The sequence below is a fragment of the Chiloscyllium plagiosum genome, chromosome 18 (genome assembly GCF_004010195.1).
Source record: "Chiloscyllium plagiosum isolate BGI_BamShark_2017 chromosome 18, ASM401019v2, whole genome shotgun sequence".
In the NCBI taxonomy this organism is placed as follows: domain Eukaryota; kingdom Metazoa; phylum Chordata; class Chondrichthyes; order Orectolobiformes; family Hemiscylliidae; genus Chiloscyllium; species Chiloscyllium plagiosum.
The window spans coordinates 32,206,691-32,233,360 of record NC_057727.1 but is presented as its reverse complement, the minus strand read 5'-3'; the positions used below and the strand labels follow the sequence as shown (position 1 = coordinate 32,233,360).

Below are 26,670 nucleotides of genomic sequence, written 5' to 3'. Positions count from 1 at the left end.
TCTCCTGCTCCTTGGATGCTGCCTGACCTGCTGCGCTTTTCCAGCAACACATTTTCAGCCTTGCTATTGAAACTGACCAAAACAGGAGCAGGAGTACGCCAAATAGCCCTTGCGTGCTTTGCTATTGTAGATCCTGGCTGATTATCATCAAAGCTATTTTCCCTGTCTCCCATGTCCTAGAATCCCAGAGGCTGAGAAAGAATCCTTTCTGACAAACAATGCCCATATCCCAAGAACAAAACCAAAAACAAATGAGAGTTTTAAGCAACATATTTTTGAAAGCAACCTGTTGCTATATCGATCAGTTGATTTTTTTAAAGAAAATTCAATCCTGGACAAAACACTTGAAGAGAACAACTGTTGAATATGTGGTAAGAAGAAAGATAACATTAAGTTGATAAGGTAGTTGTTCATAGGCCCATTATTGTTCAAACAGGATGATTTGGTTAGACATGTGCAAGTGTCTCCCTCTGCTCAGATCATATGACATTGATTAGCATTCATAACCAAGGATTGCAAAGAATGCTTTTCTTCATGTGGAATAAAAGGAAAAGGAAAAGCCTTTGTAGATGCATCAAGACCACCATTTCATCATCTACATTGTGTACCCCAGTGAGTTCCCCCTGTGCTTCGAGGTGCACAATGGTGCAAGGAAAGCAAAGTATCTGTATACAATAGATAACTTTGAGAATTCTCTAGTGAACCATCTATGCATTTCCAGGATTAAAAGAAGTTAAAATAAGCACAACTTTTGTGAATTGAAATGGTTACAAAATGCATTTTGCACCCAGTATAGTATCATCTTAAATGACCCAGGGCTGAATCTTTCTTATTTTTAATGAGTTGCTTGGGGATTTTGGAGGGTTTTTAACCACGAGAGGCATAATGCATTTTCTCTCTGTATTGCATGAAATTTGTCCATTAACTATCTACTCTGCTCACTTATCTACCCTTCCCCTTGTCTGAGTCTAGCCCTGTTTAACCACATACCATTCTGGGAGGAACTTACCACTGTCTGATATCCCAGAGTTGATTGGCATCCCTGGTACTGTTGTGCACTTGGGCAAACATTCAGTCTGGAATTGACTTGCACAGTTCTTGCCACTTTCGTTGGAGATGGCAGGCAAGGGGAATTTGGTACTGTGTTTGGCAGATAGGGACCTGGATGTCCAGCTGTATGGGTAATTTAGAGATAGGACCTCCTCCAATGACCTGCAGAGCAGGCAACAACACCAAACCATACTAGCTTGGTGCACGGTTGCCCCCATCCAAGCCAGTGCATTTGGACAAGTGTACAGCTCTGTTGGAAAAAAACCAATAACCTTTGTGTCTGTGCTAAATGGTGTGGCACGGTGGCTCAGTGGTTAGCACTGCAGCCTCACAGTGCCAGGGACCCAGGTTCAATTTCGGCTTTGGGCAACTGTCTGTATGGAGTTTGCATATTCTCTCCGTGTCTGTGCCAGGTGTTCTGGCTTCCTCCCACAATTCAAAGATGTGCAGGTCAGGTGGACTGGTCATGCTAAATTTTCTATGGTGTTAGGTGCATTAGTCAGAGGGAGGTGCGTCTGGGTGGGTTGCTCTTCAGCGGGTCGGTGTGGACTTATTGGGCTGAAGGGCCTGTTTCCACACTGTAGGGATTTTAGCCTAAAAATGCAGGGAATCTAATCTAAACAGTATGGCAATACAGTAGTAGTGCTCTATTCCTGATGAAGGGCTTTTGCCCGAAACGTCGATTTTCCTGCTCCTTGGATGCTGCTGTGCTTTTCCAGCACCACTCTAATCCAGTAGTACTGTGAGCCTGTTGTCCCTGCTCAACGAGGAGAAATGAAGGATTGAGATTCCATGTTTATCAGTAACCCTAGATATTTTCTGATCAACCTGTTCATAGATGTTATAATATACGCTGGCACAGTGGGACTTGAACCCATATCTCCAGTCTCAGCATTAGGGACACTTCCACTGCACCGCAAGAGCCTGTCTTCCTTGTTTGAAGCCTGGATAAGAAGCATCATAATTAATGATGTCAAACATCACAATAAGGCCAACCTGTTTTTACATATACACACCCACAACTCATACGATCTGATGGATTGGCTAACAATACAATTAATGTTCATTAAACTTTGGTTCTTCTGGGTTGTGTGATTTATGACAACATTAAGTGATATTTTATTCTCATTAAGCCATTGATAAACCCGCCATCAAACATTTAGTGATTAATTGCATTCAACTATGTTTGCAATTACTTCATGTGTTTGTTACATTGTAAATTCAACTATGTCATTCTTTACTGTATGAAAGACTTTTAAAATCTTAAAGCAGTTGTTTGACTTTGATTACAGGCAATATTTTGAACAGAAAATATTTGTTCTTCAATATTTTTATTGTTTAGATAGTCATATAATTAGATCAATAATTACTGATAGCTTTCACATTAATAAACCAACATAATGATTTTATAAATATCGGGACTGTAGACTGTTTAGTATGTGACATGATTCACAAGGAATCAATTGTTTCCAAAACAATTCTAGTTCTGCATTGTTATCTGGAAATGGCTCATCTGTGTTAAAGCTTTTGCTGTTACAGTTTTAGCTGTATAAGATGTTCTGATTTGTTCTAGTGGATTCTCATCATGCACAATGGAGCACAATAGAAACGGGTTCCAGCAGGTTCAGGGTGACACGTACAACGCAGCTTCAAGGAAAGGCTGTTAATCATCAAGAGTGTGACATTATGCTGAACAATGCTGGATTATTATTGGATTTGTGAATGCATTTTTTTTCACATTGTAAACCATGTACATGATATTTTATCAAGCCCTATCATAATGGAATGGACCCAGAAAGATGTGAGAACAGTTGTAAACAATACTCTACAACCTATATACTAGTATCTCAAAGTGTTTCAACTGTGTTAGATAATAAATTTAAGACGTATTTGGATGCATCAAAAGCTGTAAAGGGATATCCAAGTATGTTATCTGCAAAAGATTTTAAATCCCGTGGTGTATTACCTTACAAATTAGTGGATACAGGTCATTCTGCTATAATGCAGACTTCGTCAACATGATCTGGCTGTAGTAGGATTGGTGAATTGGGAAATGATTTTTTTAAAACACAAACTCCCTTTGGCTATTACACAATTCCATCCCTGGTTACCTTAAGTCCACTCTAGGTGTTTACTTCAGGTCAAGCAAAAGAGGTTAGATAATGGGCAAATTTTTTCTGGGCTTATTGTTGATGTTTTTGAGGATGTTTTTAGAAATTATTGCAGAAGAAAAGATTTGGATTTCATGATTCTCCTCCTTCTGGACAATGCACCAAGCCATCTTCCTATCATTGGTGAGCTTTCTGAAAACATCAAAGTGCTATTTCTACCTCTGAGCACAACCTCTGTCATTCATCCTATGGACCAGGGTGCAATAGCAGCTTTAAAAACTGCATTATTTAAGGCACGCATTCAGGAAGCTGATTTCAGCTACTAAGGGGGATAATGAGGATAGAGTTCTTCAATTTCAGAAGAGCTTTAAGATTAAGAGTGCTATTGACATCATTGTGGAGGCTGGGGTACTGTCAGTAAGACTGCTCCCAGCAGTTTGGTGGAAGCTTCTCCCAGATTTTCTTCATGATTTTCAAAGGCATTGAACCATCAGAGGAGCTTCCAGCAATCAAAGAACATTGTGTTCTTGCAATGCAGGTTGGATTTGACTAATTGGAGACTGATCTATAACAACTTGTTGCTGTGGGGGAAATCAAAGCTCGAGATGAAGATAACAAAGTCCAGGATGCAGTACCATGAGAACTTTCCACTTCTCTTTTTCTTCTATCCTGTGGGAAGTTGAGAAACAATAGCAGTTCTTAGACAATGACTATAATGCAGAATCAAGTAGGATAGCAGTTCATGGCATAAAGTCTTATCTGGCACGCTACAAACAGCTTCTTCATGAAAGAAGAAAGTTGGCAAAGCAGCAAAAGCTAGATGCCTTTTTTAAGCCAAGCCCCAAGAAACAGTCCGAGGACAATGAGTCAAGCCATCCACTTCTGGACTAAATAATTCCTTTCATTGTAACCCTGCACCCAGAACTGCACCTGAAAGTAATGATGCTGTCCTAATACAGTACTGTAACTCAGCAAACTCAGAAAGCCCTTTAAGTGTTAAATTTATATTATTATGTCATTAAAATATATGATTTTAACATTTACTTAGACTGTACTATCATTTGTGTTAGGCTAACTACTATTTTTGGTGGTTTGCCTCAATCCTGTTTTTCCCATAGGCCCTGTGATTTTCTATAACACAAGCTCGCACAAGAACACAACTACCGCGTTATAGCAGAACAGACTGTATAGTGCAACAGATTTACTCTTATCGCTGTGGTTCTCTTAATAAAGTATCAGCTGAAATAATTCAACTAATCTGTATATAGCTTCCAATACAACAATGCAACAAAGATTATGTCCATTTGTGTGTGAAAGTTACTTCAAAAATATATTGTGAGCAATAAATTCTTTGGTTAAATTTTATCCACTCTCATAGAATCCCCACAACGTGGGAGTCAGCCATTTGGCCCATCAAGTCCACACCAATCCTGCGAAGAGCATCCCACCCACCAACTCTATCCCTGTAGTCCTGCATTTTCCATGACTAATCCACCTAGCCTGCACATCCCTGGACACTGACAATTTAGCACGGCCAATCTACCTAACCTGCAAATGTTTGGACTGTGGGAGGAAACAGGAGCACCCAGAGGAAAACCACACAGACATGAGGAGAACATGCAAACTCCACACAGACAGTTGCCCCAGGGTGGAGTTGAGCCTGAGTGCTTGGTGCTGTGAGGCAGCAGTGCTAACCACTGTGCTGCAAAATAAAATTTTGAATTTCTGTTCAGCTCTTACTGCAATGTTCAATGTTGTATATTTCATGAGTTTCAAATGCTAGACAAATTAAGCAGTCGATCTCAGCTAACATGCATGTTCTATTGTTTAGAACATGGTCACTGTCACCTTGGGGACAATAGAAGATGTGCTGAATTACTTGTCACTACACTATTGTCTCAGGTGAAATTCAAAGCAAAAAAACTGCTAATGGTGGATGCACAAAAACGAAAATATCTAGAAATTCACATCAGGTTGATCAGAATCTTAAAGAGTTTATTGGTTTAATATATCAAGGATGTTGTCGTATTTGACTGAATCTACATTCAAAACAAAAATCTATTTTGATGTTGATGATGAATGGGGAAAGTACAGTGTATTCCCTGCATTTACTCTCTTAATTTTTCTTGGCTTAGGCCGGTGTTCTCCCTTCACTGTAGGCAAAAAGTAGCCTCTTGATTTATACCATTTTCTGCATTAAGTTTAATAAGCAGCAACTGTGAAACCTTGTAATTGTGTTTCATTCAAGTGATGCTGATAATCTGCTAGCTGTTAAGATAATGTCTGACCAGTTTGTAGGTCTGTGAGTTATGATTTTTTTATGATCAATGCTTTGAAATGAAAGCACACTGTATTTAGGTTTCTATCAATTGGATACAATTTAGTGACACCCTTTCCTCATGTAAGGCATTAATCTGTTTAACTGTTAGAAAATTAAGTTGCATTCATTATGCAAAACTGTGTTTAATTAACGACTTCCATTGAATGAATAACTTCCTATTGACATTGTGAATGTACATACACTACACAGACTGCAGCAGTTTCAGAAGGTAATTGACCATCACCTTCTCAGGGGCAACTAAGGATGAACAATGAATGCTGGCCCAGCCAGTGACACCCTTATTCCATGAATAAATGAAGAAAATTTGTAGAAGTCATCAGGTTTTTTGCCAATTGTTGTCAAAAAACTAGTTGCATTTCTCTTCCTGGACTAGGGGATTTCCTGTTTTAGTGGTGAGAAACTCCAGTGCTAGATTCTGTTCTCTCAACTCCAGCTGAAGCTGTCTATATTTCGAGTTTATAGAATTTATGCTATTAATTAAACTATGAATGGTGTTGAAATAACTAAGGATGGAAGTGCTGGAAACTCCAGAGTCTAGGTACACTGAATATACAGTTTTCTTAATGCTCGTGCTGTCTCTTAGGTGGTAAGATGCTGGCTATCTATCAGGCATACTTATTGTTGTGGCTGTCAGTGGTGAGTTGACATTCTGCAAAGGTGACACGGGTGTTGTCTCTGGTCCTGAGAGTCATTCTGGATGTTATTATTATTGTGACACTTGCTGGAAAAGTTGCTGATGTTGCACTACTTGTTGTCAATGTTACCTTATACTTTCTTCCATTCAACAGCTCTGCAACCATTTTGATGTCAGCCTTGAGAGGTGTGGATCAGAGTGACAACATGACAAGGTTTGAGCTTTCCTTTATTTCTTGGTATTTCATAAGAGTTATCTTGATCTCTGGACCTGAATATATAAAACCTATGATCATCTGGATAATGTGATACTATTGAATCTATACTGTTCAACAAATTCCTCAAACTGATGTAAATTGCTTTAATAGTCACATACTATTCGAGTCATAAAGAGAAACAGCATGGAACCCGATCCTTCTGTCCAACTCAGCCATGCTAATCTGATATTCTAAATTAATCTAGTCCCATTTGCCAGCATTTGGCCCATGTCCCTTTAAGCATTTCCTACTCACATACCCATTCAGATGCCTTTTAAATGTTGTCATTGTACCAGCCTCCACCACTTCCTCTGACAGCTCATTCCAAACACGCACCATCCCCTGTGTGAAAAAGGTACCCCTTAGATTACCTATGCCCTCTAGTTTTGGACTCTCTCACCCCGGGAAAAGACCTTGTCTATTTACCCTATTCATGCCTCTCATGATTTTATAAAACCTCTATGAGATTACCCCTCAGCCTCTAATGCTCCAGGGAAAACAGCCCCAGTGTATTCAGAGTCTCCCGATAGCTCAAAACCTCCAACCCTGGCAACATCCCTGTAAGTCTTTTCTGAACTTTTTCAAGATTCACAACATCCTTCCTATAGCAGGGAGACTAGAATTGCATGCAGTATTCCAAAAGTGGCCAAATCTATGTCCTGTCCAGCTGCAACATCTCCTATACTCAATGCACTGACCAATAAAGGGAAGCATACCAAACGCCGCCTTCACTATCCTGTCTACCTACGACTCCACTTTCAAGGATCTACAAACCTGCACTCCAAGGTTTCTTTGTTCAGCAACACTCCCCAGGATCTTCCCATTAAGCGCCTAAGTCCTGCTCAGATTTGCCTTTCCAAAATGCAGCACCTCACATTTATCTAAATTAAACTCCATCTGCCAGTCCTTGGCCCATTGGCCCATCTGATCAAGATCCCATTGTAATCTGAGGTAACTTTGTTCGCTGTCCACTACACCTCCAACTTACTAACTATACCTTCTTTATTCACATCCAAATCATTTATATAAATGACAAAAAGCAGTGGACTCAGCACCGATCTTTGTGGCACACCACTGGTCACAGGTCACCATCATCCTCTGTCTTCTACCTTTTGAAGCAGTTCTGTATCCAAATGGCTAGTTCTCCCACTATTCCGAATGATCTAACCTTGCTAACCAGTCTATCATGAGGAACCTTGTCAAATGCCTTACTGAAGTCCATATAGATCACGTCCACTTCTCTGCACTCATCAATCCTCTTCGTTACAACTTCAAAAAACTCAATCAAGTTAGTAAGACCTGATTTCCCATGCACAAAGCTATGTTGACTATCCCTAATCAGTCCTTGCCTTTCCAAATACATGTAAATCCAGTCTCTCAGGATTTCCTCCAACAGCTTGCCTACCACTGATCTCAGGCTCACCGGTCTATGGTTCCCTAGCTTTACCTTATCACCTTCCTTAAATAGTGGCACCACGTTAGCCAACCTCCAGTCTTCCAGCAGCTCACCTGTGGCTATGGATAAAACAAATATCTCAGCAAGGGACTCAGTAATTGCTTCCCTAACTTCACACAGAGTTCTTAGGTATTCCTGATCAGGTCCTGGGGATTCATCCACCTTTTATCCATTTTAAAACGTTCAGCACCTCTTCCTCTGTACTATGAACATTTTTCAAGATGTCACTATTTGTTTCTCCACATTCTCTACCTTCCATATCCTTCTCCACACTGATGTAAAATACTTGCTTAGTATCTCCCCCATTTCCTGCATTTCCAAATGCAGGTGGCCTTGCTTATCTTAAGGGGCCCTATTCTCTCCTTAGTTGTCCTTTTGTCCTTAATGCATTTGTAGAATCCTTTTGGATTATCCTTAACACTCTTTGCCAAAGTTATCTCATGTCCCCTCCTGATTTCCCTTTTAAGTGTATTCCTACTGCCTTTATACTCTTCTCAGAATTCATGTGATCTCTGTCTATTCCTGAAATATGCTTCCTTCTTATTCTTCATCAAAACCTCAATTTTTCTAGTCACCCAGCATTCCCTACAACTACCAACCTTCCCTTTCACCCCACTAGAAATATACTGTCTCTGGACTCTTGTTACCTTATTTTTGAAGGCTTCCCATTTTCCAGCTCTCCCTTTACCTGCGAACAACTGCCCCAGTCAACTAATAGCCTCAAAATTGGCCTTCCTCCAATTTAGGACTTCAACTTTTTGATCTGGTCTATCCTTTTCCATCATTATTTTAAAACTAATAGAATTATGGTCACTGACCCAAAGTGCTCCCCCATGGACACCTCAGTCACCTGCCCTGCCTTATTTCCCATGCATAGGTCAAGTTTTGCACCTTCTCTAGTAGATACATCCACATACTGCATAAGAAAATTATCTTGTACACATTTAACAAATTCCTCTCCATCTAAGCCACCTGTGGCAATCTAATCTATGATTGGCAAGTTAAAAACCCCGAACATAATCACCCTATTACTCTTACAGATAACTGAGATCTCCTTATAAATTTATTTCTTAGTTTCCCATTGACTACTTGGTGGGGGAGGTCTATAGTACAATTCCATTAAGATGATCATCCCTTTCTTATTTCTCAGTTTCACCCAAATAACTTACCTAGACTTATTCCCAGGAGTATCCTCCCTAAGTACAGCTGTAATGATACCCCTAATCAAAAATGCCATGCCCCCCTCCTCTCTAGACCTCGTTTCTATCCTTGCTATACTCTGGAACATTAAGCTGCCAGTCCTGTCTATCCCTGAGCCACGTTTCTGTAATTGCTGTGATATCCCCGTCCCATCTTCCCAACCATGCCCTGAGTACATCTGCCTTACCTATAAGCCCTCTTGTGTTCATAAATGCACTTTAATTTGTCAGTCCTACCTCTTTTTGTCTGCTTTGTTCCTGCTTGCCCTGTTTGTTTGACTTGCTCCTTTTCCCAGCTGTACCAGTCTCAGATTGATCTCTTTCTTCACTAGCTCTTTGGGTCCCACCCTGCTTCCCTTACTAGTTTAAATCCTCTCGAGCGATTCTCCCTGCCAGTATATTAGTTCCCTTCCAATTCAGGTGCAATCTGCCCTCCTTATACTGGTCACTTCTACCCCAGAAGAGATTTCAATGAAATAGAAATATGAATACTTCTTCCCTTCACTAGCTCCTCAACCAGGCATTCATCTGCTCCATCCTTCTATTCCTATCCTCACTGTCTCATAGCGCTAAGAGTAATCCAGATATTACTAACCTTGGGGACCTACTTTTTAAATTCCTGGCTAGTTTCCTATATTCCCTCCTTAGAATCGCATATTTTTCTTTTCCTATGTCATTAGTTCCAATGTGTACGATGACCTCCTGCTGGTCCCTCTCCCCCTTGAGAATATTCTGTACCCTCTCCAAGATATCCTTGATCCTGGCACCAGGGAAGCAACACACCATTCTGATGTCTTGATGTCGGCCACAGAAACGCCTGTCTATAGCTCAGACTGGAGAGTCCCCTATCACAATAGATTGCTTGGCACCTAGTGTACCCCTCATTATATTCGAGCCAGTCTCAGTACCAGAAACCTGGTTGTCAGTACTATATTCCCCTGAGAGTCCATAACCTCCTACATTTTCCAGTACAGCATATTTGTTTGAGATGATGATAGTCACAGAATATTCTTGCACTACATGCCTCTCTCCCCTGGAGGTCACCCATCTTCCTGATTGTATCTTTGGTTTATCTCCCTCCATGCAACTACCTCCCATTACATCCCCTAACTTCTGTAAATTCCTCATTCTTTCAGGAATCTCTTAGACACATCAGATGAGTCATAATGCTGAGATGATAGTTGTAACACTCAAATCCTAAAAGGAAACTTTGAGTAGTAGTTTGCAGTTATGAGATGCCATTCTTTATTGTGTGTGAATATTCAAATGCCACAGTATGGTATAATTTCGGTGATACTTCAGTCATTATCTTCTCTTGCCATTGTGCTTATCTGTACGTTTTGGGAACAATGCATTTGTCAACCTTGAGCCAGATGTGCTGAGTGTACAATCCATTTTGGCTTCCTTCGAAGGTCTCTAGCATCACTCCAGACACTTTATTTCACTCCATGTGATATCAAAAAATGGCTGGAAGTACTGGATATTGTAAAGACTGTGGGTCCTGACAACATTTCAGCAATAGTGTTGACAGCTTGCTCCAGAACTTGCTGCACATATTACAAAGCTGTGCCAGAAGACCTAGAACACTGGTATCTACCTGACAAAATGGAAAAATGCCCAGATACATCCTGTATACAAAAAGCAAGAGAAATCCAACTTGACTGACTACCACTCCATCCGTCTACGTTTAGTCATCAGTAAAGTGAAGGAAGGTGTGATCAACAATTCTATAAAGTAGCACTTACAAAGCAATAACCTCACTGATGCCCAATGTGGGTTCCTTCTTGGTTCAAGCATGTACAAAAGAGCTGAATTTCAGAGATGCGATCTCTGACCTTGACAATATATTCCAACATGTAAGAAAAATTCCAGGTGGTGGATTCTCAAGCCATGGTTAACTAGAAAGTTTAAGAGATAATATCAAACTTAAAGAAAAAAAGTACATAGTTGTGCAGAAACAGATAGTGAAATAACTTGTCAGTATCTTTCTGACAAGTCAGCCAGGGCTCCCTGATTGGAGTTGTTACTCTAGTCCATTCAGAGAATTCCTATTCTGTGAGATCCAACTGGCTAACCTCATTACAATCACTATAGGTGGGTGGTTAGAAAGTTGGATAGAATGACAAAATAAACCAAGGAATGATAAAAAAAATCTAGGGGGAAATATGATTAGAATATAAGAGAAAACTAGCTGGAACTATAAAAACAGATATTTTTTAAAAGTAGAGTTCAAGATGTGTGAAGTGCTTTTGTGATGAAGGGCTTTTGCCCGAAACTTCAATTTTCCTGCTCCTCGGATGCTACCTGACCTGCTGTGCTTTTTCAGCACTACACTCTCGACTCTAATCTCCAGTATAGCAGTCTTCACTTTCACCTACCTTCAGCATGTGTTAGTCTCCTAGGAAGTGAGCCTGGTGACTTATGGAAAATAAAGCAATGGCAGATGAGTTGAGTGAATATTTTGCAAAAGTCTTCACCTTGCAGGATACCAGTAAAATCCTGGACACAACTCCGAGTCAGAAGACAGAAGGGATGGAGGAACTCACGTAAATTATAATTAACAGAGAAGTAATACTAAATAAATTGTTGGAATCACAGGCTAACACATGCCTAATGGATTTCACCCTACGTTCTTAAAAGAAGTGGCCAGTGAGATAGTTAATTTTCCTTGATTTAGGAAAGGCCCCATCTGTGAAATTGTCCATTATGGCAGGATGAACAAAAGGAAGCATATTATCCAAATGGCGAGAGATTGCAGAGGGATCTGGTTGGCCTGGTACCTGAATCACATGAGGTTAGTATGCAGATACAGCAAATCATTAGGAAAGCTAATAGAATGTCAATGTGTATTATGAGGGGAAAAGTAGTGAAGTAATGCTTCAGTTATACAGGCACTGGTGTAATGATATTGAGAGAACTGCATACAATATTGACCACCTTTTATTTAAGGAAGGAGGGATATTTTGGAAGCAGCTCAGTAGAAGTTTACTAGACTAATACCTGGAATTGGCAGATTGCCTTTTGAGCAAAGTTTGGAGAGGATAGGCTTGTATCCACTGGCATTTAAGAGAGTAAGAGGCAACTTGATTGCAACCATGCAAGATCCGGATAGATGTGGACTCATGTTTCCTCTTATGGGAAAATCTAGAAATATAGCTCAGTCTTTGAAAATAAAGAATCACCTATTTAAAACTGAGATGAAGCCATTTTATCTTTCAGAGTTGTAAGTCTTTGGGAACTCCCATTCTGAAAAGATGGTTGAAATAGAGTCCTTGACTTGATTTTTAAGGCAGTGTCCCAGAGATTATTAAGCAAGGGTGTAAAAAGGTTATCGGGGTAGATGGGAATGTGGATTTGAGGTGACAATCAGATCAACAATGATCTTATTAAATGGTGGAACAGGCTCGGGGGGCTGAATGGTCTCTTCCTGCTTCTTGTTTGTATGTGTGGTTTATGTGCGACTTTGCTGAAAGAAACTTGGAGTTAATTTGTAGAAAAGTACTTATGTGGAATATTGTAAAAAGGTAAACGCTGTTTTAAAACTCACTTTAAGGTTTCTGAATTAAATGTCAGAGGAAGCTTGTTTGCAGAATTGAAATAATTGACATTTTAAAATATTGTAAAATATTCCTAATAGCACACAAGCATACTGGTTTGAAAATATTCCAACTGATCAGGTTATGCAATTAAATAAACATGAATAAAAATACCTGTGTTCACTAACAAGTATATCTGAAAATTCAGCTCCCTCATACTGCAAAACCCAACTTTTCCAATACCCTCACAATTCCATGAGTGGTACTTATTGCTAGGTATTTATTTAATAAATGATAATTTTATGTTAAATTGTATTTTCTTCTACCTTCAAGTTCTCGTATTCACTTTTTGAGATTCCTGTCCTCACTACTGGCTTGTATCAGTTTGCTGTTGACTGGCATGGACAATTAATTAAGATTAAAAGATGTAAGATTTAAAAGATTGGGATTATTACTGTACAACAATGTACCAAGTGTGCCAGAGTAAGAGCGACTCTGTTGAACAATATTTTTGTATCTTGGATTGAAAGCCAATAGCAATGCTTTCTGTATCTGCTAGCACAGTTAAGAAGGAATGTGCCTTTCTGATCAGAAAATATTTCTGTACATTTCTACTACAATCTGATGTAATTCAATTGTTAGATTTGGATGCATAATCTGTTCCATACTACATTATTTTGGAATATTAAGGATTGTTCTATATATGTCATTCTGACAGTCACAATGTTGTTGAAAGTGTGTCTAAACAAAATTAAGAAGTTCTTCCACTTGGAACATTGTTTTTTCCTGGAGCTAGATTCAAAACAAAACCACCGAGATGTTCTACATGAAGAGAACTCTTCTCTATTTTTTTCCTGCTTCCTCTTTGATTTCTCTCTAAGCAGAACTGTCATTTCAGATGAGATTCTGCTCAATGGATTCACTGCAACCAATGCTGGCTTTTCCTTGCTGCCACTGCACTGAGAATGTGGGCCCTAGCTCTCCAGAGGACTTTTGTTTGTATTCGCCTCACTTACTGCCACATTTTTGGGTTAATATAGAGAAGGACCCAGGAATTTGGGGCAATGTTGCTCCCGTTGCAGTAGAATTGATTATTTTCCTGTTCCCAATGCACACTTTTTTACCAGCAGAAACCCCACTGCTCTGAATTGATACTGATCTCTGATTTGCTAAAATGAATTGGAATTGTGGCAGGTTTGGAAGGATAGAAGTCTCACTCCTTTAGAACAACATGCCAAAAAGGGATGCTTCCAAGGCTCATGCATTTTATTTTATTTGTCCATGGGATCTGAGCTTTGGTAAAACCAGCTTTTAGTTCCAGGCGTATTTGTTTTTGTGCCTGTGGTATTGTGATATCTTCTTGAACGGCCATAATACTGGCATAGCAGTATTATCAGTGTATTAGTAATCCAGGATGCCAGGCAAAGGTTCTGGGTTTGGACATAGGTTCAAACCAGCCATAGCAGATGGTGAAATTTGAATTCAATAAAAATAGAGAATTGAAAGCTAGAATAATAGACCAGGATTGATTGTCACAAAAAAAAAAGCCAACTGGTTCACTAACGTCCCTTAAAGGAAATCTGCCATTATTACCTGCTCTGATTTACATTGACTCCAGACACGGCTATCTGGGCAGTTAGAGATGGGAAATAAATGCTGGCCTAGCCTGTGCTGATACACCTCATGAACAGATTTTGGTGAAAATGTAGTTTAGCCATACCCTTTGTGCTGTTAAAGAGAACCTTCTGGGATTTTGACCAATGTCTGTGAGGAATGATGATATATTCCCGTAAAATGTGGCTTGAAGAGGAACATGCAGGTGCTGGTACACTTGTATGTCTGCTGCTCTTGAAATATTATATAGGGGCTCCAAGCAGATCAATACTTAGAGAGTTCATTGATTCAAGTCTATAATGTGAATGAGTTGCAACTCAGATAATTTTGTTTTGTTCATTCAAGTGGGAGTATAGAATTAGCCTAACAAAGATTCTTTAACACAGATAATGTAATGTTTTGTCATTGGTCGCATGGAGCTTTGCTTACATAAGTCACAACACTTCATTATGAATTATTTTTGGAATGTAATGCGACATTTGATGGAGGGAGTATTATTTAGATGGACATATCACCCAGGCAAACAACGTGATCCTGTGATATAAAGCAGTTGAATCCTGTGCTTCAAATTGTGCTCTAATTAATTGGAGAGAACAAGAGAGGTTGGGATAATACCATTAATGATAATATAAGGTAAAGATAAAGTCACCATAGTCCTATAGGGTCACCATGTCGGGGGAGAGATTGAGAAAGAGAGTCATTCAAAGAACAAACAAAGAACAAAGAAAATTACAGCACAGGAACAGGCCCTTTGGCCCTCCAAGCCAGCGCCAATCCTAATCCTCTATCTAAACCTGCCGTCTATTTTCTAAAGTTCTGTATCCCTTTGCTCCCTGCCCATTCATGTGTCTGTATAGATACATCTTAAATGATGTTATCGTGCCCACCTCTACCACCTTTACTGTCAATGCATTCTAGGCCCCCACCACTCTCTAAATAAAGAACTTTCCACGCATATCTCCCATAAACCTTTCCCCTCTCTTTCAACTTGTGACCTCTAGTAATTGAATTCCCAATCTGGGAAAAAGTTTCTTGCTATCCACCCTGTCTGTACCTCTCATGATTTTGGAGACCTCAATCATGTCCCTCCTCAACCTCTGTCTTTCTAATGAAAATAATCCTAATCTATTCAACCTCTCTTCATAGCTAGTGCCCTCCATACCTGGCAACATCTTGGTGAACTTCCTCTGCACCCTCTCCACATCCTTTTTGTTAGTGTGGCGACCAGAACTGTACGCAATATTCCAAATGCGGTCGAACCAAAGCCCTATACAACTGTAACATGACCTGCCAATTCTACTCAATACCCCGTCCACTGAAGGAGAGCATGCCATATGCCTTCTTGACCACTTTACTGACCTGCATTGCCACCTTCAAGGAACAATAGACCCGAACACCCAGATCTCTCTGTACGTCAATTTTCCCCAGGACTTTATAGTTTGCTCTTGAATTGGATCTTTCAAGATGCATCACCTCACATTTGCCAGATTGAACTCAATCTACCGTTTCTCTGCCCATCTCTCCAATCTGTCGATATTCTGCTGTATTGTCTGGCAGTCCCCTTCACTATCTACTACTCCACCAATCTTGGTGTCATCTGCAAACTTGCTAATCAGGCAACCGATACCTTCGTCCAAATCATTTATATATATCACAAACAACAGTGGTCCCAGCACGGATCCTTGTGGAACACCTCTGGTCACAGGTCTCCATTTTGAGAAACTCTCTTCCATTACTACTCTCTGTCTTCTGTTGCCCAGCCGGTTCTCTATCCGACTAGCTAGAACACACTGGACTCCATGCAACTTCACCTTCTCCATCAGCCTACCATGGGGAACCTTACTAAAGTCCATGTATGTGACATTTACAGCCCTTCCCCCATCAATCAACTTTGTCACCTCCGAAAGGAATTCTGTTAGGTTTGTAAGACATGACCTTCCCCGTACAAAACCATGCTGCCCATTTTTGTTCAAATGGGAATAGATCCTATTCCTCAGTATCTTCTGCAGTTTCCCTACCACTGACATCAGGCTCACTGGTCTATAATTACCTGGAGTATCCCTGCTACCCTTCTTAAACAAGGGGACAACATTAGCAACTTTCCAGTCCTACGGGACCTCACCCGTGTTCAAGGATGCTGCAATGATATCAGTTAAAGCCCCAGCTATTTCCTCTCTCACTTCCCTCAGTAACTTGGGGTAGATCCCATCCAGACCTGGGGACTTGTCGACCTTAATGCCTTAATGGTAAATGATGTAGGAATTGAACCCAGACTTTCAGCATCCAACCAACTGAGCTAACTGAACCCCATAATATTAACATAGATATAAGATAATATAAATGTAACTTGAAAAAATTATTTCTCTTCACAAGCAAAGACCAGCAGTAAAATGGGAGAGAGTGATATGTGAAAGTCGTAGGTCCTTGCTGAGGTATTTATTTCCCAGACCTTTATCTGTAATATAAAAGATGTTAAATATAGATGGAGCAAGTACAGGGTGTCAAAGTAAAATTGGAATGCTATTCATTTTTGTTGAAGTCCTGATAAATTTATTTACAGTTTGGCCTCCAGTAAGGTTTGCACAAGTAGGGGGTTTATCAGCTAGATAATCAATTTGTCTTTGAAAAGTTCAAACCCCATTGTACTAAATACTTACCAGAAACACCTTTTATTCTCTCAGCAGTTTGGCAGGATCTGTAGAGAGAGAAAGCAGAGTTAACATTTTGGGTCCAGTGACCCTTCTTCAGAACTTCTGCTTTCTCTCCACAGATGCTGCCAGACCTACCGAGTTTCTGGAGCAATTTCTGTTTTTGTTTCAGATTTCCAGCATCCACAGTTTTTTTTTTCAAACTGACGTGAACATTAGTTTGGAGATGGTGAATTGTTTGAAGCCTCTGGGTGGAAGTGCTGAACCATGAATGGGGCTTCTCAGAGTGAATAATTTTTTAATGTTCTTTCATAAAATATAGGCCAACATTTTCTCCCCAACTCTTACCCAGTAGAAGCTGGTAGTGAGCTTGATGGGTAGGTACACCTACAATTCTGTTAGGAAGTGAGTTGCAGGATTTTGACCCAATGACATTGTACATACAGCTGTCACTGTTGTAGGGAGTGAATATTGAAACTAAATGTGACGTCATCAAGTGGGCTGCTTTAGAACATAGAACATAGAACGTTACAGCGCCGTACAGGCCCTTCGGCCCTCGATGTTGCGCTGCCCTGTCATACTAATCTGAAGCCCATTCCATGTACGTCCATATGCCTGTCCAATGACGACTTAAATGCACTTAAACTTAGCGAATCTACTACCGTTGCAGGCAAAGCATTCCATACCCTTACTATGCTCTGAGTAAAGAAACTACCTCTGACATCTATCTTATACCTATCTCCCCTCACTTTAAAGTTGTGTCCCCTTTGACCTGGATATGTTGAGCTTCCCGAGTCTTGATGGAGCTGTACTCATGTGGCAAGTGGAAAGTATTCCATTACAGTCCTTGTATATTGTGGATGATAAACAGGCAATGGAGACTGAGAAGATGAGTTATTTGCCTCAGAATTTCATGTTTGATTTTGATTTTGATTGATTTATTGTCACGTGTACATAAGTGAAAAGCTTTGTTTGTGAGCAGTACAGGCAGATCATAATAAGCAAGGACAAATAGATTGTAGGGTGAAAAAGAAAAACTAAACAGAAACATACAAGTTATATTGCATAGGGCATGCACTAGGCAAGATCAACATTATTTGAGTTTAGAGAGTCCATTCATTGGTCTAATAACAGCAGGGAAGAAGCTGTTCTTGAACCTGATGGTGAATGTGTTCAAGTTTCTGTATCTGCTGCCTGTTGTAAGAGAGCTTTGCTGGGGTGATATGGGTCTTTGATGATCTTGGCGGCCTTTCTGTGGCAACAAGATGTGCACATCAAGTCATGGATGGAAGGTTGACTTTCGTGATGGTCTGGGCTGTGCACACAACTTTCTGTAGTTTCTTATACTCCTGGGCAGAGCAATTGCTGTACCAGGCCATTATGCACATCAACAGTCTGCTTTCAATGGTGCGCCTGTAAATGTTGGTGACGTGCCAAATTTCCTGAGCCATGTGAAGAAGTGAGGTGGTGGCTCAGCTCCACCTCCACCAAGGCAATTAAGGTCAAGCAATAAGTGCTGACCTGGCCAGTGACACCCACATTCAGCGAATGAGTAAAGTAGTAAAGTGCATGGAAATTGCAATATTCAGTACAAAGTCCTATGTAAGCAGAGTGCAGTTCCAAGCCTGGTGTTCTGCAGGTAGTACTAGTAACTAAATAATAAACTAATATTCATCTGTCTTACAATTAGCTTTTATTAGTCTAATATCTGTACTGTGTTGGTTTAGACAAAACTTGGGCATTAGGTCCACCTTTCTTTTGCATAACTAGGTGAAGGGTTACCAAACATACCTGTATCTTCAACAGCTTAACCATATAGTTTTAGAGGCTATTTCTAACTTAATGCAATTAGAAAATGTACGGGTTTGTGAGGAATGCTAGTTTTACATCCTGCCTGACTTTATTCTTCTTTGAAACCCATGGAGAATGATATTGGGTGTGGTGTAGTACCAGAGTTCCACCCAGTTGCATGGGTTTCTGAATAAGTGGATTATGACAAAATTGCCTTAGTTTCTGTGCTGACATTGTCTAACATTAAATTTTAATCCAGTAATTTTTTTTGGGTGGATAAAAGTAGAATTATTTATTGTTAAAATATTTCATCATGTTGAGACGTTCATCAGATTAAAGTGTTCACTAACTAGATACTGACAACTTTAGAGACGTCACGTACATTGAAACATTTGAATTCATGTCACTAAAACGTATAAATATTACCAAAATAAACAGATGGAAAGACTGTTCGAGCTTGTTCCTAAGGGTTATGATGCAACTAACCATTATGACTGCCAGTGTCAACTCCCATCATGTAATTGTCTGGGATTAAATAAAACCTGACCCTGTCAGAGTAAAAATTAATTGGGAAGTTCTTTGACCAACTCAATGATTTCTGTAGATTACTGTACAATTGGATGCAAAAGTGCTGTTACACATAACTGAATAGCTTTATTCCCAGTACCAAATAATTGTTGCATTTTTCATCTGTAATCCTCCATAACTAAATCATTCATGTCTCCAATCAATTTTTGTGCAAAGCCTGACATGGGCAATGTGGTAGTGACCACTAAAAATATTTTTTATCAGCCTGTTTAGAGAGATGTTATTACACACCACTGGAGCAGGTAGGACCTGAACCTCTCCTGATTCAGAGGCAGGGACACTCCCTCTGCCCCACAAGAACCCTATAGATCCCACTAAACATGTTATGCCACATGTCCATGGCAGGTGGGACTTGAATCCATTCTGTCTAGTCCAGAGGTAGGGATACTATCATTGCCCTCAAGAAATCTTATAGTGGCCACTCAATATTTTCTAACCAATCTGTTTGGAGATGTTTTTACATATCTCTAGAACAGGTGAGACTTGAATCCAGGCTTACTGGCCCAGAAGCAGTGCATAGCTTATACATATGACCCCACAATTTTTTGTAACATACCTTGTTAAAATAGTCTTTTCAAACAGATGAAATGCAGTCACTTCATAACATTAAAGGCAGTAAGTAAGTTGCCCTGAAATTTGTTTCCGGAGAATGGAATTATCTACATTTATTATGAAAATGAATGATTTTTATAATGACAATTATTCTAGATGACAACCTTAAACCTTTTCTTGAGCTTCTGTATTGTGTATCATGTGAGAGACTGAAGCTGACAGAGTACTTTGCATGAGGTTTAACCAACATCTTGTCCAATTGTTCTTTTTGTTTTATAGAATACCTCCTGTACATTATAGTTCTCTATTTCCATCTACAAAAACCAGAGGCACTGATTGTGCATCTTCAGGACCTAATGTATTATAAAGCCTTATCAGAGTGCTAATATTCTCAGGTTGTGGATTTAAGTGCCTTTCTAGACAGTTGACACACATCTAAGTTAATCCATCTTTGTGATCTTAAGGAAGTATTGCATTGCTAGTTGTGCCATCTGTTGTAAGAGGTGTTACACCGAGATTTTGCCTGTCCTCAAATGGATGTTACAAATCCAAGCCATGAGGGTATGGGCTGGAGTGAACAAAGTCAGAAGTCCATGATACCAGGTTACAGTCCAATAGGTTAAAGTGACTTCACCTGACAAAGGAGAAGTGATCAGAAAGCTTGAGCTTTCAAATAAACCTGTTGGACTATAATCCAGTGTCATGTGACGTCTGACTAGCTCCAAGCACTACATGAATGAGTGCTCCCTGGTGGCTTTGCCAATATTTAGCCCTCGAGTAATATTCTTAAAACCAATGATCTGGTCGTTTTCTCATTTTTGTTTCTGTCATAGAAATATAGAAAACAGGAGCAGGAATGGGCAATATGACCCTACAAGCCTGCTCCAAATTCATTATTACTATGGCTGATCATCCAACTCACTAGCCAGTTCTTGCTTTCCCTCATATCCTTTGGTTCCTTTAACCCCAGATGCTATATCAACTCTTTCTTGAAATCATACAATGTTTTAGACTTAATTGCTTTGCGTGGTAACGAATTCCACAGGAAGAACGCCTCATCTTCTGCCTCGGAACACTTCAACCCCAGGGCATCAATGTGGACTTCACCAGTTTCCTCATTTCCCCTCCCCCCACTTTACCCCAGTTCCAAACTCCAGCTCAGCACCATCCTCATGACCTGTCCTACCTGCCAATCTCCGATCCCACCTATCTGCTCCACCCTCCCCTCTGACCCATCACTTCATCGCCACCTCCATCCAGCCATTGTACTCTTTGCTACCTTCCCCCACCCTCCTCTCTGACCTATCACCTCCATCTCCATCCCCATTCACTCTTTGCTACCTTCTCCCTAGCCTCAACCCACCCATTTATGCCTCCATCCTAGAGGCTCACTGCCTCCACTCCTGATGAAGGGCGTTTGCCCGAAACATCGATTTTCCTGCTCCTCGGATGCTGCCTAAACTGCTGTGCTTTTTCAGCACCACTCTAATCTAGACTTTGGTTTCCAGCATCTGTAGTCCTCACTTTTGTCTACAGGTTCACCACACTCTAGGTAAAGAAATTTCTTCACATCTCAGTCCTAAATAATTTATTCTTCAATTGTGGCCCCCAGTTCTGGACTTCCTTGACATTGGAAACATCATGCTGCGTGCAAAGGAGTGGCCATGTTTCTTATATCACAACAGCATAACATTTCAAAATATCTTATTGGCTGTAGGAAACAGCTTAAAATTCCATCAGGCTCTACACAAATGCTACTTTTTTCTTAATCCATAGATTTTAATTCTGTAGCAAATTTGGCATACACACATGTTTGGCATTAAACCTGTCCATATGTCTGACATTATATTTATCTGTATAAATTGATAGCTGCCAGATGTGGGCTCATTTCCAAATCATATTTTAGTCAGATTATAGTAGTCTCTCTCATTGAGGGCTCTAACACTAGCATAAATCTTTGTGATCTTTGTCACTAGTACTCATCTTTGACTAGAATACTAACATTAATCACAAAGAATGTCAGTCCTAATGTGGATCCTGGCTAAACTTCGTTCAATGCTGCAAAACCCTCTGTTTGCATGAATATAGTCAATCTATTCTATCTATGATGCACTCTCCTCTCCCACAGCTATATAATCTGATAGCTGTTGTGCAGTGCATGATCAAATGCTTTTGGAAAATTATAGCACAATGCCTAAAATCTAGCTATTCAAAAAAACAGATCGGCATGAAGGCTGACCATTTTTAAAGTAAAAAGTTGCATTTCATATGTACTTAAAAGTAACTTGGACTTGTTTGGACAATTGCTTGAGGTGTTGGTTGGTGACTGTACATTGGTTTTTCCACTTTCACAGCCAGTCTAGATCCCACACTCTGTTTGATGACACTCAATGCCACCTAACCCACTAGACACAGCCTGACCCACTGTCACAACCATTTTCTGTGCACAGTAATACCCTGCAATAAGAGACACTAAATTTTAACACCGATGTGATAATAGCGCATCATCACGTGAAAATGATCAGTAGATACCCAATGGTAGCAGTGCAAAAAGGCGACATACTTCCTTGTCTATAACTAAGAAAGCATAATTATTGCAAAAATTAGATGGAAGCTTTTTCCTAGGGTGGAGGGGTCACAGCGGACACAGGATCAAGGTATGAGTGTGGGGGATCGTTTAAACGAGACATGCGAGGCACGTTTTTCACACAAAGGGTGGTGAGTGCCTGGAATACATTGCCCAAGGGTGTGGTAGAAGCAGACACAATAGCAGCATTCAAGAAGCACCTGAATGAATAGGTGAATAGGAAAGGAATAGAGGGATACGGATCCTGGAAGGGAAGACAATGTTAGTGTGGAAGGGCACAGGCTTGGGGGAGCTGAAGGACCTGTTCCTGTGCTGTATTGTTCTTTGTTCCTTGTTCGAGGTGTGTCAGTGTCAAAGCTGATTAAGGAATATGGCTGGTTCCCTTCACCATTTAAAATCTAAAGAGGTAAAAAGGCCAGATTGTCCAATATTATGATGAAAGTGACTTTTAGAAAAAAATGAATAAATGAAAAGCTATACACAAACCTAAAAGCAGTGATTTAGACGGAATGATGGAGTGGCTCTATCAAGACGTAAAAGGATATCATTGACTGTACCGCTGTGATTAAGCAAGCCAAGATTTCCCAGGGTGAACTGAATATTTCAGCTCCATGAGACTTCACTTCATATTGGTAAATCAAATTTAAAAGGCATCATTTAAGAAGGCAATTAAAATGCTTGGAGATAAAACCTCAGCAAATTATGAGGCAACTGAAAATCACATAGTCAAATTAGCTACATTAGTTGGTGACAGAAACCTCTTTACTGAACAATTCGATAAATCTGATTTTGACATTACATTCGAAGGAAACTTAGGAACAGTTGATGTGAAGGAAGCAAATGTGGAAAAGATACTGTGCTGGTTTACTGATGCAATTGAGAGACCTGGTTGGCATGGATGAGTTGGACTAAAGGGTTTGTTTCCATGCTGTAAAACTCTGTCCTATGATTCTGAGTGTAAGCTGACATGTAGGAGAAAGTTTGTGTCTAAGGTGTGACAAAGGGGTAAAAATGTTTCCAGTTCAATATTATGCTAAAAAAGAGCTTAGATAAACAATTTTGTAATGATTTAGGAAGTTCTTTATTTTCGAGTATTGCACACATTATAAATCAGTTGGACTTCGTGAAACCATAGAACTTAGAGTTCAGAAGGAGGCCATTCGACCTATCGTGTCTGTACTGGCTCCCAACTAGTTCCATTCTCCAATCCTGTCTCCGTAGCCCTCTTAAGTTCTGTTTGAAACCTCCGATGGAATCCGCCTCAATCACTCTCCCAGGCAATGCATTCCAAACCATAACAACTCTCTCTGAGTAAAGAAGTTTCTCCTCATCTCATTCCTAGCTGTCTTGATGATAGTCTTGAAATTGTGACCCCTAGTTACTGACATACCAACCAGAGAAAACAGAATATTCTTCTTTACTCTTTCAAAATAATAATTTTGAACACTTCATTGAGATCATCTCAATCTTCTTGGTCCCAAGGCGAATAGACCCGATTTCTTTGTATCTAAATTCTCTCATTCCTGGTATCATTTTAGTAAATTTAGTAATAAGGTGCCCAGAGCTGTTCACAACACTCCAAACGTCCTCTGATACATTGTTGCTTGACAATTGCTCAGCGCATCCTGATTCTGAAATCTCATGAAAAACAGTGGCCAATCGCTCATAGGGGTCTGAGTGACTTGGGCTACAGAATCACCGAGAAACCCGATCTCGACTTTGGAAGTACATCATTCCATCTTTTATGCTTTTGACAAGTGGCATTGCAAGTTTCTCACTAGGCAGTAGTGAGTTACCAATTAGACCATAAGACATAGGAGCAGAAATTAGGTCAATCAGCCCATCCAATCAGCCAATCATGACTGACACGTTTCTCAACCCCAGTCTCCCACTTTCTCCCCGTAATCCTTGATTCCTTTGATACTGAAGAACCTATCTATCTTAGCCTTAAATATACTCAATGATCTGTCCTCCACAACCTTCTCTGGCAATGAATTCCAGGGGGATTTTTGCTCATTAGATCTGTTATAAATCTGTTATCTTGCCTCATTAATATAGACATTGGCACCCAGAATTTTTCAACCCTTCACAACCATCATGGCGATACATTTACAGGCTGCTCAGGGATCATGTACTTAAGGTGAAGGACTCACTGGTAGCAGCATTGAAAGGCTGCAGAGCGACATTTTGCGCGGAGGTACAGGCACCCAGCTCACTGGACTAGGCTGCATTTCAGAGCTGCAACTATGATGTCCCTCACATGATCAGATAACCAGCCAAGGGTTCTATGTAATGAATGCTCACTTGGAATAATTAACTGTAGGGTTCGGATACTGATGGAACTGTAACCTAGATGCAAGTCAATAGGAGAGTAGTGACAATAGAAAAATATGAGATACATTACTAAGGCAACAAAAATGCTGAAGCAATAAGGAATTTCTGTTACTATACCAGAAATCCTTTGTTTTAATGTGGGTCCTTGCTTCTCTGGGCTGGTAGTGACGCATTCCAGTAATGATTAGCATGCAGTTTGGTTGACTCATTATGAAAATTCATTATTCTGTGAGATAGTGCACCACTTTCAACTGTGAATTTATCTGGATTTTAAGTGTATTTGCACATTTAGTTAAGCTGCTGTACATTTTGTTTGCACAGAATTTGTAAGAGTGTGTAATGGTACATTCCATTTCTTAACCTGATTGCAGACACTCTGTCAGTTTTACAGGTTGATAAAGTGGAATTGTTTACATTAAAAGCCTTTCTCTGCCTTGGTGGCATAGAGAAATTGTGGCAAATATAAGCCTTCTGGAACATGTTTCAATGGGACAAGGCCGAGATTCATTTTCAGTGGAAATGTGTGGTCTGATGCATGGTGCTAATTACACAGTAGCGCTTTGTCTTTTTTCTTATCTGAAACTCAATAATGTACCACTCTATTTTTTAAAGCTTTAATTATGATGGTATGTTGCAATAATAACAGCTATTCCTGAGGCATTCTAAGCTGCTGGAGTGGGTGTAACATTTTTAAAGAGTAATTCATGTGTTTATTCTTTGGGATACCTACTCGTTTTAAATTCACTATTCTAGTCATCACAAAGCTCACTTAGATTTGACATTTGATCCAAGTAAATAGTACAGAATCCTCCAACTCCTATCAGCCTTATAATGAACAGAATACTACCCCAAAACATTGTAAAATTGAAGCTCGACACTATAGGCCTGACTCCAACAGCAATCATTAGCAGCTGTGCCATGAATTATCAAGGTCAAATCTGTTGAATTTTCTCCTCAAACCACTCTTCTTTCCTCTGTTAAATTGCTCCTTAAACCTATCCCTTTGATAAAGCTTTAGGTCACCTATCCTGATATCTCTTCACCGGGCTAGTTGTCAAATTTTGTTTGATAGTATTCATGTGATGTGTTTTGAGATGTCTTGCCACATGTAAAATGCAAGTTAGTGTTTTCTGCTCACCTAATTCCGATCACTAATGAGCAGGCTTTGATTAACGTAGCCACTTCCTAATTGTAATCAGTATTTGTGCTGGAGGAGTTGCATAAATGTTTTGCCGCAGTCTTCATTTCAACGGCATTTCAAAAGTACTAAATCTTCAGAGACAAAAGGGGGTGAAGAAATAAGTACGATAGCAATCACTAGAGAAAAGGTACTATAGAAATTAGCAGGGCTAAAGACAATAAGTACCCTGGTCCTGATATGCTGCATGCTAAAATATTAAAGACATTAGCTACAGAGATAGTGGATGCACTGGTAGTAACCTTCCAGGATATTAGAACCAGGTGCAGTAGTTTAGAAAAATAAAATCCTTTATATAAAAAGGGAAGGAGATAAAAAACAGGTGACTATAGGTCAGTTACATCGTCATTGGGAAAATGTTAGAGTCATTATTGAGGATATTAAAGCAGAGCACTTAGAAATACAGAACATGATCAAGCAGACTCAGCATGACTTTGTGAAGGGGAGATCAGGCGTGACAAATTTAATAGAATTCTTTTAGGAGATGGCAAGCAGAATAGGTAAAATAACACACATTATGCTATTTAGTATGACAATAACCATGATGTTGGAAGTGGTTTATTAGCATGGATAGAGAATTGATGAAGCTCCTCCTAAAGTAAAACAGAGACTTGGGATAAGAAGGGCATTTTCAGGATGGTAACCTATAACTAGAGGAGTGCCAGAGGGATCAGTGCTAGGACCACAATTATTTACAGTGCATATTAATGACATGAATGAAGTATTTGAAGCTAATATCACCCAGTTTGTGGATGACACAAAATTAGGTGGAAAG

General features: G+C 39.9%; 1 protein-coding gene across 1 annotated transcript in view; it reads left to right on the top strand.

Moving 5' to 3' along the window:
* Nucleotides 1-26,670, top strand: part of arhgef3 (Rho guanine nucleotide exchange factor (GEF) 3) — a 328,180-nt gene that overhangs the window by 17,007 nt on the left and 284,503 nt on the right. Inside the window, exon 2 of the mRNA XM_043708105.1 lies at nucleotides 6,291-6,350. Coding sequence (XP_043564040.1) covers nucleotides 6,291-6,350 — 60 coding nt within the window. The remainder of the gene's footprint in view (nucleotides 1-6,290; nucleotides 6,351-26,670) is intronic.